Genomic DNA, 15,548 nt, shown 5'->3' with positions numbered 1-15,548 from the left:
AACTGTATTAATTATGCAAAGAGGTACAATAACTTGGAGAGTAAATTAATTCATAATGACTTGTATTTCCATCCATCCATCATCCATCCATCCAATTTCTTTACCCGCTTATTCCATTTTGGGTCACGGGGGTCACCGGTGCCCATGTCCAGCAATCACTGTGCGAGGAACTTGTATTTCCACAAGCTTTAATTTTATCACCAAGAACATTTTATTTCAGTTTGTAGTAATTTACCTAATTCACATATTTCACTTGTTTTGCTCACAACAAGCTGAGGAGTTTTTAATGAAAGGTTTACTGAAACATTTTTATTTAGAGAAATATGATCTTTATTCGGTCAAAGTTTGTTTCTATAACTCCAGTTTTTGGCAGAGTTGGGGTGTTGTGTAAAATGTAAAACACATTATTGTAAATCTCACAAACCCCATATTTTATTAACAAATGAACATATTGAACAGTCCAAATGTTCACATTAACAATTTTTACCATCTTTTGGAAAATAAGGTCAAACTGAATTAATGGCAGGAACACATCTTATAAAAGTTCAGACTTGTTAAATATTTGCGGTGGGTTTAAGCGTGCATGTTGTTTTCACCAGTGTCGTGTTGTTGATTTGTGCCGTCGTCGACTCTCACAGAATAACCACACAACTCTTATTTCATGTATAATCAAATGAACTTGAGCAGAACACGAGTCTCACATGTCACGTGTTGAGAGTTAATCCTGTGAGGAACAGGTGAACTAAAGAGCTAGCTTTAATGAAAGGAAGGCATTTTGCTGGGTTCCTTTTAAAGCATATTTTTAATCTTAAATCATCTTGTAAACAAAGTGTTTGTAAGCACTTCCTGGGTTCAATGTATGTCTAAACAAGGGGCTTTATAGATAAACACAAATGACAAAGTCAAGAAACTCCAAGGCGCTCTATTTGTTATTAGTTATGTTCTAGAATTGCGCTGCTCAAGGTGGCTGCATGTCAGAGCAGCTCTCTTACTTTCATTCTGATATTTTGCTTTTGGAAACTTTAATTCCTCTTTTTCTGGATGTAAATCACACTTTTTGTCTGATTGTTTCTTTTGGTATCAGATGTTGTGCAGCTGTAAGGATTTTTACTACTACTTTTTTAGTTTTGGACATTTGCTATGATGCGTAACCATGGCAACAAGGCAGTTTTCTACAACCAACAGCAGCTGATTAACATCTCAAAAGCTCAAATAATATCTCAACTACAACCCCAAATCACAAATGAGTTGAAAAGGATGTTCTGTGGACGCATTCTCATCTACCTGCCAGCTGTGCTCGAGTGCCTGACCACTGAGATCCTGGAACTAGCAGGAGGCATGGCTCATCGCAGCAGGACAGGATCATACCTTGGTACCTACAGTTGGCTGTCCGCAGTGACGAGGAGCTCGGCAGACTGCTGGGAGGAGTGGCCGTCGCTCTCGGAGGAGTTCTGCCCGGCATTCGGGCGGTCCTACAGCCCGGGGGAACCGAGAGGCCAGCCAAGTCTGGGTGGACGGATCGGACGCATCTGCAGCCAGTTTCTTATGATCCACTGTGGGATGGACCTTTACAAGAGATCCTTCCTGTCTACAGCCATCAGCATCTATAACGTCTCTTAATGAAATGAGGATAACGAGTTACAACAACAAATAATTTCCCTTTGGGATTAATAAAGTATTTTTGAATTGAATTGAATTGAATTTAATGTACGTGATGTCAAATAATTGAATCAGTGTTTCAGTATGCACTGAAACTTTGTGGAACGTCGTTCCTAAATGGTGTTTATAAATATTCAGTTTGTGAGATATTTTATTAACACACTAAATAGTGTTAATAAAATATGGGGTTTGTGAGATTTACAAATCGCCATTTTTTTTCCTCGCTCTCGTGCAAGTCTTTTTCTTCCCTCTCCCCTCCTCCTGCATTTTTGATCTCTGTCTTGTGTACCGGAGCTCCTATTTATGCATTTTCCGAAACTAAAACTACTGTCATGGATCAGGTCAGCTGGACTTCCAACACAACTGATAAAATCTTTTCAACAAAGGGACAGGGTCCTGGAGAGCCCTCATGCCCCGCTGAGACGCACGCGGCAGGATACGTTATGGATCCGTGGGGAGTTTGGGAGCTGATGTGTCTTTCAGTATTATCTCAGGAGGACGCCGAAGATGTTTATATAATTGGAATCATGAGAGCAGGGTTTCTGATTTTTGGAACCGCCAAATATGTTATTAGCTATAGAAGAAGACGGCGCCAGCAGTTTTGGTCATGGCAAAACTGCAGAGCCTGTGTGAAGGTTTGGTTCGTGCTTTGAGCACCCAAAATCAGCTGATTTATGAGCTAAACTGTAAAATGGAAGCGATTTGTAAGAATCACAGGCTACCTGCGGCTTCTGGGACTCGGCAGCATATTGGGGACGACCATGGAAGGGGCTCATAAGCACGGACAAGTGGAATGCCCACAAATCTGGCCATTTTGGATCGAAAGTACCAGCAGGACTCAAGGCCGACGAGAAAAAAAAAAACAGTCTGCCTGAAAAAAAATCAACAATTGTGGCTTATAAGAATCTGATTCCCCTGATGGCCTTGAAGCAGGCCAACTTATGAAATTTCTCCTGGGATATGTGTAAACTAAGGAAAAGTAATGTCTATTGCTACTTCTGAGATGCACTGGCAGATACCAACATCTTAACAGGACTATGGCGCTATCTGGAAGTGTTTCATGGACAAATCTCACCGTCTTATTGTCAAATGCATATGTAATGTGTTAGATATCTTTTTTTGTAATACCACTATTCTATCCTCATGGCCGTTTCCTCTTTTCTATCTAAAAAGTATTCTGAGAAAGGATAAGGGCTGTGCTCTGACGAGCAGCAGCAACATGCACTCCGCCCATCTCGGACGACTGTACCAACATGATCTCACTGTATTTCAGTACAATGATAATAAAGCTTATCCTGATTCTGATTCCACTGTCTGTTCTGAGCACAGCATGTGATTGTTGCGTTCTGCAACGTCCCTAAACAGCCATTCAAATTCAATGACACTTTTAACAAAAATGTGAGGATCTTATTAATTTGTTTAATTTTACCTGATTCTATGTACTGTTAGTCTTCACCCGTCTTCTATTGTCCAAGTTCTGGTTCTTTACTTCACAAAATCTGTTCTTCTGTTCTTTAGAGTTATCTTTTCTTTGTCTCCGAGTCTCACTAGTTATAAAAATACACCCTAACATATTGTTCCCCCTCCACATAAACACTGGACGTCACTGTGACTTCACTACTCAGTTCTTTTTAAGATTACCGAGGATAACTATGAGAATTTGTGCTTAAAAAGGTAAATCTTTAACAGTTAAAATAAGTCATTGGGATTGTTTTGATTTCCATATGTGATGCAATAAAAATAAATCTGAATTCCCAAAAGACAGTAAGGCTGAGCAAAATAATTAATAAATTAAGAAAAAAATATGCTTTTTTAAGAAAATGATATAAATCAGTGTAGTGAAAGAAAACTGATATTGTGTTGTTAAATTTCTGTTAAAGACGTAACTTGTAAAATAAGAAAAAGCCGCACTTCAGAGGTGCAGTAAACGCAGCATGATTTGAAGTTAAAGGTGTCTGAAGATAAAGAAGAAGGCTGGATTATTCTCCTCTGAACTGGATAAAGGATGGACTTTTTCACTGCACATCTGAACTACTCACCGAATGTGACATTTTCAAACCTGCAGGGCTCAAAACAAAGTGACAGGGTTGTTTTTCTCCTCTAAAGCAGAGAGGAAATGTTTCCTTCAAACAGAAAATGTAGCAGGCCCTGTATTTTTTTTGTAACAATTCATTGATATAACAATAAGAACATTTAGTGTCTGAGTGTTTGTTCATTGGTAAAGCCCATGGAATTTCAGTTAATCTGCTTTTTTGCAGGATGAAAAGGCACCAAGCTTGAATAAGATACTTATTTACAAAAAAACAAAAAAAAAAGGACACAAATTGGTGGATTTGGATTTAGACCTGGGGTCCAGGACAGCTGGACCAAGGACTGGTACCAGTCCATGGATCATTTAGTGTCAGGCTGCAAAAATAAAAATAAAATAATCTGAATAATGTGTTTATGTGTAGCAGTCTGCATTTACATTAGTCATGTTGAAAAATTACCATTTCCTTTTGCACTTCTTTCCTGCCCTTGACTCAAGGACTTCTAACCTACAGTCTCTTATAAAAAGGATTAAAAAACAAACTTTGTTGGTGGTAAAGAGGTGAAGAACAGAGTCCAGGCAGGATGGAGTGGATGGAGGAAAGTTTCAGGAGTGATTAGAGACAAAAGGATGTCAGCAAAGGTCAAAAGAAAAGTTTACAAAACAGTGGTGAGATGTTGTATGGTCTGGAGACAGAGACATGGACAAAAAGACAGGAGACAGAACTGGAAGTGGCAGAAATGAAGATGTTGAGGTTCTCTTTAAGAGTGACAAGGATGGATAAGATTAGGAATGAGATCATCAGAGGTACAGCACAGGTTGACCAACTGGGAGATAAAGTTAGAGAGGACACACTGAGATGGTTTGGACATGTCCAGAGGAGGGACAGTGGTTTGGACATATCCAGAGGAGGGACAATGGGTATACTGGTAGAAGAATGTTTGAAATGCAGCCGCCAGAAAAAAGACAGAGATATATGGGTGCAGTTAGAGAGGACATGGACGTAGTTGGAGTGAGGACGGAGGATGCAGAGGACAGAGTGAGACGGAGGACAAGTTTTCAAACCCTGAGTTCTTGTTTAACATGAACAGTATAAAAATCTAAAAGTTTAACGACACCAACTCTATTTTCTCATCTTTACCAGAAACAAACTTCTACGTCCTCACGTATGGCCTCAAAACAGATGGTTTCCACCATGGTTTGAACACAGTCACGCCTTCATCGGTCCGAGGAGCCACAACAAACAGCCAATTCCTAGCTATTTATTTACAAGACTGAGTTGTTGCAGCTCTTCGGACCGATGAAGGTTTTTTGGATGAAAGACGAAACGTTTCAACAAAAACAATCCGTCCAGAGGACCTGACTTAACTTTGTTAGACGTTTCTACCTGGATTATTGAGCATGCATCAGGATACTCCAACAGACCTGTGAATCTAAAGGAGAAAAGGTGTCCATTAACTCTGACGCCCGACTTGTGCTAACTGTGATGTGAACAGTGCGGAGCTGCAATTTATTTCAATGTCCCAGATTCCTTCAGCTTTTTAAACAGCAGGTGTTGCTAATGAAATCATAATAATCACGATAAAGGACAACGGATGCTGTATCAACCATGCTAATGTTGCACATCTGGTACGTTCTGCTCCTGGTAACGATTAGTCGGGTGAAAAATCTTGTTTTTAAATGTTTTTTTTTGTACTAGAGTCATGGAGGCAATTTCTATATTGTTGTACTTTTTGTACAATGACAATGAAGCTTATTCTGTTGTATTCTATTGTGAAAACAACACTAACACAAGCATGGCACAAAAAGATGTGATCACAGGAAGTATGTTCTTCAAACAAGTATTAACAGATTCATTTTGTCTGAGAAGTTTTTGAATTTTCTGAAGTGTCTGCAACGATCGGACCTTCTTGTCTTTTCTTCCAGTATATGGATGTTCTTAAAGACAAACCTGCTTGTAGATTATCTCATGCAGCTCCCCCATTTATATTTCGCCCATCAGACAACGAGTAAGAAGCTACAAAATCTGTAATTTTCTGAACGAACCGAAACAACAGAACCCCGACTGGTGCTGTGGCGTCGGTTTTATTGATTGATGCCGTTCTTAAGCGTGTGTGACGAGCATAAACCAGGTTCTGAGCCTTACAAGCTAAACAACAGACCAGGTATCCCACATCAGTGGTTAGACAGGTATCTCAGATCTGAGCCTATAGTTACAACTAAAACCAGTTCTGCATTGTAGTGGAGAACCAAAGTTACAGATGGATGAAAAAATAAGATTCAGCATGCAAGAAGTTTACTTTTTCCTTTAAAAAATATTAGTTTCCCACCTTTGGCTATACCTTCGTCATTTCTCATCATTACAATTTTTTTAGCTAAAATGTCATGAAAGACAGCGGGCGATGTGCATTTATTTAAGATTAAGTTTTGTGTTTAAAAAAGTTTGCAAGCTGCTCTATACCTTGTCTTCATAAAATGCAGAAGAAAACACTTCAACAGTTTAGTGTGGCATTTTATGCCCGAATACATAGATAATGAGCGTGTACTGCCATGCACGTGATCAGTATCTATCCTATGTATGGCTTGTTTCTCCATTTACTTGCTGTCAATAAATATCTTTAAAATACAGAAAGAAAAATAAAAGATTTAAAGAGTTTAGTGATGGGTGGATTCATGTCCTCCAAATCTAATCATCACAGCTGTCTGTGTGTTTGCTCATGTTTCCATAAATCTGGTCATCAGGCGCCCCAAACAACTCTTGACCACCTTCTGCGCGAGCGGACTGATTTACATAATACTCTCTGCTGACTAAGAGCTTCAGGACTCGTTCAAACAAAACTCCAGTGAGGTGTGGAGATGAAAATGAAGGTCAAAGAAAAACCATGCGATTATTTTACAAGAAAATCCCATCAGTTGGTGGTATTTCCAGGACAAACCCACTGCCCTGTTGTTTTCCAGCTGTCAAAATCAGCACGAGAGAACAGCCATCTGCTCTGCCTTACAGTATGTGAAGCAGGGAGGGACACCTTAAAACTTATCAAAATCTGAGGGAAAGAGACATAAACATCCCAGAATTTAGGATGAAGTATTGTTCTGTTGCTCTGGAGCAAACTGTGAGTGTGGATGGACAAAGCATCTTTAATCAAAGTTTTCACAGATATGCCTTTCATAACTAGTAGCTGTAGTTGTTGTAAAAGATTAGTTTGCAGTGCAAGAAGAAGAACCTACAGAGCGGCACAGCAGAGCAGTGGTTAGAGCAAAAAGGTTAGAGACATGCTTTCCGACCTTTCTATGTGCACATGTGGGCTTTTTCCAGTACTTCGATTTCCTCCCACAGACCAAAAACATGCATGTTTGGTTCATTGGTTACTCTAAATTGTCCCTAGGTGTGACAGAGCATGCGAGTGGTTGTTTGTCCAGTTTGTGTCCCAGTGATGGACTTGTGACCTGTCCAGAGTCTCCACCACCTTTGGCCCAATGACAATAAAGATGAGCACCAGCTAACTGTTCAATTCAATTCAATTCAATTCAAAAATACTTTATTAATCCCAGAGGGAAATTATTTGTTGTTGTAACTCGTTATCCTCATTTCATTAAGAGATGTTATAGATATTGATGGCTGTAGGCAGGAAGGATCTCTTGTAAAGGTCCACCCCACAGTGGATCCCAAGAAACTGGCTGCAGATGCCGTCCGATCCGTCCACCCAGACTCGGCTGGCCTCTCGGTTCCCCCGGGGTGTAGTACCGCCCGAATGCCGGGCAGAACTCCTCCCAGAGCGATGGTCACTCCTCCCAGCAGTCTGCCGAGCTCCTCGTCACTGCGGACAGACAACTGTAGGTACCAAGGTATGATCCTGTCCTTCTGCTGTCATGAGCCGTGTTTCCTGCTAGTTCCAGGATCTCAGTGGTCAGGCACTCGAGCACAGCTAGCAGGTAGATGAGAATGCGTCTACAGATCATCCTTTCAATGCATTTGAGATTTGGGGCTCTAGTTGAGATATTGTTTGAGCTTTTGAGATGTTAATCAGCTGCTGTTGGTTGTAGAAAACTGCCTTGTCACCATGGTTACGCATCGTAACAAATGTCCAAAACTAAAAAAGTTTCAGTAAAAATCCTTCCAGCTGCACAGCATCTGATACTAGAGAAAACAATCATCCAAAAAAAAAAAAGTGATTTACATCCACAAAAAGAGGAAGTAAATTTTCCAAAAGCAAAATCTCAGAATGAAATTAACAGAGCTGCTCCAACATGGAGCCACCTTGAGCGGCGCAATGTTCTCCTTAAAGGAAAAAGCAGGTAAAGAAAATAAATTCTTTTTCCAGCTATTTAACTGGCAACACTGGTGTACCACAAGGCTCAGTCTTAGGATCCACCCTCTTCACAATCTACATAAGTAATGTGGGTTAGATCATTCCTGATGCATCCTTACATTTCTATGCCAATGATACAGTTGCTTATTGTCCAGCTAAAACAGTTGCTAAGGTTTTCCAGCTTTTACAGTCTGCCTTTAACATCATCCCATCAGATTTGTTGTGTCTCAATGCTGATAAAGCCAAAGGTATGTTGTTTTCAAAAAGGAAGTCGGTACAAGTAGTCCTTCCTTCTATCTTATCTATGAGTGGTGTACCTACTGAGCTTGTCAATTCCTACAAATACTTGGGAATCTTGGTCGATTTGCATCTCTCTTTTAAGCCTTGTGTCAAAAACTTGGTAAAGAAACTGAAAGTAAAATTGGATTTCTTTTTCAGAAATAGATCCCGTCTAACTCTGAATGCTAGGGAACACCTTGTAACTGCTACTTCCCTCCACTGACTACAGTGACATTATTTACATGAATGCTCCTACAAGCTCATTACAGATGTTGGATGCTGCAGTGCGCTAAGATTCATAACTGGCTGTAACTACCGTACCCATCACTGCACCCTGTATTTACTGGTTTACTGGTGATTATTAACGTCACACAGACTCTCACTGGTACATTTTCATCTTTAAATCACTCCTTGGTCTGTTGCCTTCTTACATCTCCTCCTTCATGTCACTACATGAGTGCAACTACAGTGCGCGCTCTCAAGACATCATTACCTGCAGCGTCTCCTCAGTGTGGATGGAATATAACAAAAAGGCTTTCTCCTACTCCGCTCCTGTTTCCTGGAACACCTTGCAAAAAGATCGGAAGCTCTTGACCTTTACCTCTCTAAGTGACTTTAAACAACTGCTAAGTTCATGAAAATCAATACAGACATGTTACTGTTTTTAGTATTTTATCCCACTTTATAATGTATCATATATTTTTATTTTGTTTTATATCACTAATTTAATTTACTTTTCATTTGATATGCTTTTATCTGATTGTTTTACAATTGTGTGTACCTCATCTGTGGTTTTTGTTAAAAACAGGTCTCTCTTGAAAATGGGTCCTTGTGGCTCAGTGAGACTAACCTGTATAAATAAAGGTTGAATGAAAAAATGTGTAAATGGACGGACGGATAGATGGAAAATGTGCAGCTCTTTTCTTCTGGATACCAGCAACGGTAGTCTGCTGAGAAATGGAGAGCAGCTACAAAGAAACAGCAGAAGAAAACTGTCCACAAAAAACATTGGAAAAGTTTGAAAACGAGTTTTCCCTGACCGCTCTTCTTCGTACGGATCAACACAACAGGTTTTGGTGAGTTTCAATGAACTTCAGTATGAAGAACTGAAGCTCCTGACTTTTGTTTTCTGTTATGGCTCACCACTGTAATGTGTGAACTGCTCCGGTGGGAGATGAATAAATTTATTCTTATCTTAACTGAGAAAAAGTGCTGATACATGAAACAATGAAGTTGCATTACATCCATTCTCTGTACACTCCAAAGATAGATGCTCGTATAAATCCCAAGAGAAGAGCAGCTTCAGTCAACTAATGCCGTTCAACTTTTCAGTTGAACTCACAAAGTTTTCTTTACATCTAGATTCCTGAATTTACTGAGCTGTTGCCTTGTGATCAGCTTATTAGCTTACCAAACCTTATTAAAATAAAATCAAATTTTGGCTTTTCCTAAACATAATAAAAAAAACTGTATAAACACATATTTTTAATCCAATTAATTATCACCAGTAGAAACAAAAGTCCCACTACTGAAGTGGTTTATTGATTTTATGTCTCATCGTCTGCGTTAACGCTTGAATAAATATTTCTCCAGTTTTAGCTTCTCACCACTGGCTCCCTGTCAAGTCCAGAATTGAATTAAAAATCTTACTTCTAACCTACAAAGCTCTCAACAACCTAGCTCCATCTTATATTACTGATCTTATTGGTCCATATTTTCCTAACAGAGCACATCATTCTCAGACTGCAGGCTGGTGGTTCCTAGAGTTTCCAAAATTAGAATGGGAGGAAGATCAGGTTCTCAGGCTCCTCTCTTGTGGAACAACTTCCAGTTTCTGTCCGTGAGGCTGACACATTGTCCAGTTTTAAGACTGGGATTAAGACTTTCCTTTTTGATAAATCCTATAGTTGGGTTGGCTTGTTATGTTGCTATAGACTTAGACTACTAGAGGACAAATTGACCTCATTCCCTTAAAAGAATTGTTAAAACTGAATAGTTTTCATTTGATACTATTTCTGTCTTATGTGATTCTTGACCTGCCATTGTGTATCTGTTCATCCCAAACCCAGCCGGTCGAAGCAGATGGAGCTTGTCCTGAGTCTGGTTCTGCTAAAGGTTTCTTCCTCATGAGGGAGTTTTTCTTTCCACTGTCGCCTTTGTGTTTGCTCAAGATGAGAGTCTGTGACATAGTTAAACTCAAAGCTGCTCCTCAGATAAATAATGCTAAATTATTACTTTTATATATGAATGTTTCTGTTCAGTGCCCTGAGACGACTTCTGTTGTGACCTGGCGCTATAGAAATAAACTGAATTGAATTGAATAACGTTAGCGGAAACACATTTAGCATCAACAAAACGTGACATGTCATGCATTTCCAGTTTAGAAGAGTTTCTTTAATGAATCACAGCAGAGAAAAACAACAAAATCTAAAGACACAGCCCAGTTTGATAAGTTTAACCTTTGATTGCGGCTCTGTGTGAGGGGGACAGATGTTTTATTTGCTTTTTAAATGCGTGCTTATGGATGGATCTGGATGACATTTAGAGTTCATCACACCTCCAGTCTTCTACAGATTACTCAGTCCAGGCGGGACTGTCCTCCGCCGCTGATCGACCCATCAATGGTAGCGGTCCGGCTGGTTTCCAGCTGGACGCAGTCTCTAGTTTCAGGCATGGAAAACCAGTTTTAATTTGACCGGTTTGGGCAGCGAGCCAGCGCCCAGCGACTCCAAACACAAAGCTGTCCTCCTCCTCCCTGTTTCTGATTTCACAGCGAGCCGAGCGCCGCTCTCCAAATTAGCACTGACAGTTATTTTGTTCGAATGTAAACAATTACAGATTTAATTCTGCTGCCAGACTTTTTTCAGCAGGTGTTGTTTTGTGTACGTGGAATGGAAGTGTGGAGATTATGCTGTCAGTCCAGTGCAGCTCTGCTGAAAGTGACGTGATGAAGGGTAGCAGCACTTTAGTGATGAAGTGCGTCAGACGGGACGGACGGGAGAGGTACGGGAAACAGGGATGAGAGGGGTGAGGTGAGCTGATGAGGTGGGAGAGAAGGAAAGAGGAGACTTGTTAAAATAAGTTGGAGAGTCATCGAAAACAAAGGAGATGGGACGCCTGGGAGGAAAGGTGAACAGAAGATACTTAAAGGCATGAATCAAACGGAGAGAAGAAGAAAGGCAGGGCAGTGGTCGGGAGAGGAAATGGAAAGGCAGGAGGCGAATTGAAAGGAGTCTTGGGTAGATGGAGGAACTGAAGGAACAAAGGAATGATGGGAAGGACAAAAGATAAGAGAGGACAGGAATATCTGAGGATGCTGCGAGACAAAAACATGAAACGGGCAAACAATTTACAATTTTCTGGCTTCGACTTCCTGCTCTGGGAGTTCAGGGCAACAGTCTTTGGATGCATAATGCATGCTGAATATTCCAGGTAGATACGTCTAACTAGGTTGAGTCACTCAACCTTGTTAGATAGTCTTTGGATACATTTAGTATTTGAAGACTCCTTTATATTCACTTCAATTCAGTTTATTTATAAAGCGCCAAGTCACAACAGAAGTCGTCTCAGGGCACTGAACAGAAACATTCATATATAAAAATAATAATTTAACATTATTTATCTGAGGAGCAGCTTTGAGTTTAATTCCATCACAGAACTCTCATCTTGAGCGAGCATGAAGGCGACAGTGGAAAGGAAAAACTCCATCATGAGGAAGAAACATTTAGCAGAACCAGACTCAGGACAAGCTCCATCTGCTTTGACCGGCTGGGTTTGAGAGGAACAGATACACAATGGCAGGTCAAGAATCACGAGTTAAGATAGAAATAGCATCAAATGAAATCTATTCAATTTTAACAATTCATTTAAGGAAATGAGGTATTTTTGTCCTCTAGTAGTCTAAACCTGCAGCAGCGCAACAAGCCAGCCCTAACTATAGGACTGATCAAAAAGGAAAGTCTTAAGCCCAGTCTTAAAACTGGACAATGTGTCAGCCCTACGGACAGAAACTGGAAGTTTAGATGCTGAGCGGAGAGAGCTGCAAACTTTATCACAAATTTATTATTATTGCAAATTAATATTGTAAAGAATTGCAATAAACAATTCATTCAACCATTCATTCTTGTTCTGCTGCTGAAATGATATCTGATCAGTCCAACGGACTCTCACTGTCCTTAATGTTTGGTTTATGATTCTGACAGAAGAGAAAATGTGGGTTTATACAAAATAATATCAGTTTTGCTAAATAAACAACAATCTTGCAACTTGTTTTAATATTGTGCAGTAGCCCTTTGAAATTAGGAACTTTTAGTCAATCAAAAGGGAAAATCTGTGAGTTAAAGTTTAACAGTTTATTCTGTGATGAGCTGCAGATTTATTAAAGTATTTCAGACATAACTCTAAAAGCCTGCCAATACTCAACGTCTCTCTTCGTTGTCTATTTGATGAGTTTGTTTTTAATTTCATCCCATTTTTTTTGTAGCTCTGAAAGCTTTAATTCAATTTTCAAAGCCTAGATGTGTAATTTAAGTTAAAATAAGCCAAGATGTTTAGATTAAAAATATGGGAAGCAGTTTTAAACACCTGTTGATGCAACTGCAAAGAGTTTGACGCTTTTAATGTTTTTAGTGTTATTTTTAGGAATGCACGATATTGGATTTTTGGCCAATGTGTTAAAACTTATTTGACCGATAACCGATAACCGATAACCGTTAACCGATAACCGATAACTGATACCAATACCAATACCAATTTTTATTTATTTTTTTTACCCCCAAGAGTTACTTACAGAGACTACATAGCTTTCTCTGCTGTTGAATTAAAATACTACATTATTCTGCGTGAACTTTGTCAGTTTGACCTGCTACCAAAAAAAAGGGTGCTGAAAATGATGTAACACTTCAACTTGGATTATGTTTAATGTCAAATTTATTCATGACATTTACTCTCTAACACAAAGACAACACTCAAACGGTGCAAATTTGTAAATTTTCACAAATTTAAACTCAACTTGTTCACAAGCGACAAGTGAAATTAAAAATGAACTTTAAACAGAAGTCTTTTATATCGGTGAGTTATTTTGATGGCATAGCCGATATTTAACTTTATCGCCAACATCGGCCGATACCGATACCGATACCATACGATAATATTGTGCATCCCTATTGATTGTCCCAACTTTTTCGTAAAGAATGCTGGGAACATAATGATCCTAAGATGAGTTGGGGATGACAACAAATCTTTTTTTTTTTTTTTTTGACATTTCAGATGGATTTTCAGCCCCTGCTCCGCTGCACGGAGCATTTAAGTGAAAAAAAGCATCCAGATCTGTGGAGACCTGACCTTTCCAGTGTCAAGTGGAAATTTCACATCTGCCAGCTTTGTCTGAGCTTCGTTTTTTAATGATGTGGTCGCACAACAGCTGCGCAGCTCACACGCTTTATTAATTGGAAAATGCATGAATTTGTGAATAATAAAAAGGTAAAATCTGAACGTGTAGGTGTTACTGCTGCACGAAAGCCTTCCACTCACACCTCTGCTTTTTGTGTCTGTGGATGAAAGTCTGCAGCTTTACTCAAACTTTTAGAGAAACGACGAGCTTGATGCTGCTCGCTGTGCAACCTGTTGCTCTCTGCCACAGATTGGATCAAGTGCCTTTTCATTCCAGCTCTCAGTGCCAAGACGTAGAGCCTCCCTTCATCACAGCGTGACCTTTCACGAACACGCTCATCTGAGATTCATTCATCAGCAAACGCAGATTTGGTTAATTCGTTTTGATAAAAATTAAAGCCTCTGAAGAATGAAAATGACTGATCAGAATGCAGATGTGGTCACATGGACAATTAGCAGGTGAGGTGCCCTGATGATGGGATTTTTTTCCCACTTCAGATGAAGCATGCTGCAGAGTTACTGATAACAATTAGAGCTGGTTTCATTTGGCGTGTGTGATTGTTCCTAATGATTTGCTCTTTTTGTGCTCAGCGGTGTTCCTGAAGATTCATAATCAGGATGGGATTATAACAAATCGATTCGAGCGGCTCAACTCTAAACACTCAGACAGATGAGAGCTGCAGGAGAAGTTTGAACTTTCACAAGACACATTTCCAAAGCTCTTCCAGCTGCAATCAGCTGGTCGGAGTGTTTGTAGAAGTCTGCCTGAAACTCAAGAGGAGGCAAAGTCCAGAATGAATTCTCCAGAAAAGCTCAAGTGAGCATATCTGAGGATGTTTCAATAATTCAACCAGTCTTCCGAACACCTGGAGAACATCTGTACCTGCTTTCCTGAGTTTCTTGTTCCTGAACACGGACACGATGACCAGCAGGTTCCCGATAACATCCACCACGATGGTTGTGATCAGGACGCCGGCCAACACGGTGGCCACCCAGGGGAAGGAGTGGTGCTGCTGGCCCGGAGCCCCCTCCTGCCCCCCAGCCGGCGTGGAGTTGCGGGGCTCCAGGGTCCCTTCCATGGTGGGCTCATGGTCCTCCAGGGACATCAGTTGCGGGAGGTGCCGCGGATCGACGAGTCGCATCGGGTCGGGTCCATTCAGCATGACGCGCGGGGGTCAGAAGCGGACCGTCCTAAAGCCGCGCGCATGGCTGCGCGCCACGGATCCGAGGCGGGTTCTTTATGCGCCCAGGTCTCCAAAGAAGAAGGCATGGTGGAACATTCTGCGCACGGGCTCGTTTTGAATTCGCTGAATGACACTAAACATTCAGTCTGTCAGCCTCCTTCCATTTAAACAAATGTGGAAACCTGCGCGTGCAGCCGTGTCCTATGTCGCGGACGTGCAGGGCTTCATTCACAAATCCTGGTCTCCGCCTCATCCGGGTCCAGAGTGCGCTTCATTCAGGAATCAGCTTCATGTCTGAGCATCTGGGTCCGCGTGGAGAGGCTTTACGCGCCTTCCAGCATCCACCCACATCCGCGCTCTCTCTCCTCTCCATCACTTTCTGCGCGCTGATGCTTGTGAGTGCGCACGTGCGCCTGACATTCAGCGTGATCCTCCGGGGAAGCACTCCTCCTGATTCACACAGACAGGTGACAAACAAACCACCCAAACAGACCTGGAGTCTGAGGACAAACGCACACCGCAAATCATCATTTATTCTCTTTAAAGAAACACACAGATCTGAAATAAATAATAAATAAAAATAAAAAAGTTGCACGAGTGTGCAGAGACTACAGGACTTCCTGACAAGATGCTGACAATGCTTTTAATAATCCATCCATCCATCCATCCATCCATCCATCCATCCATCCATCCATC

General features: G+C 40.7%; 1 protein-coding gene across 1 annotated transcript in view; it reads right to left on the bottom strand.

The window, feature by feature from the left end:
• Window positions 1–14,831, bottom strand: part of mtnr1al (melatonin receptor type 1A like) — a 34,379-nt gene extending 19,548 nt beyond the window's left edge. Inside the window, exon 1 of the mRNA XM_037675642.1 lies at window positions 14,552–14,831. Coding sequence (XP_037531570.1) covers window positions 14,552–14,831 — 280 coding nt within the window. The remainder of the gene's footprint in view (window positions 1–14,551) is intronic.
• Between the last annotated feature and the right edge of the window lie 717 nt (window positions 14,832–15,548).

Source organism: Nematolebias whitei, chromosome 4 (genome assembly GCF_014905685.2).
Source record: "Nematolebias whitei isolate Nwh7 chromosome 4, NemWhi1, whole genome shotgun sequence".
Classification (NCBI taxonomy): domain Eukaryota; kingdom Metazoa; phylum Chordata; class Actinopteri; order Cyprinodontiformes; family Rivulidae; genus Nematolebias; species Nematolebias whitei.
This window is presented reverse-complemented; position numbering and strand designations above follow the sequence as displayed.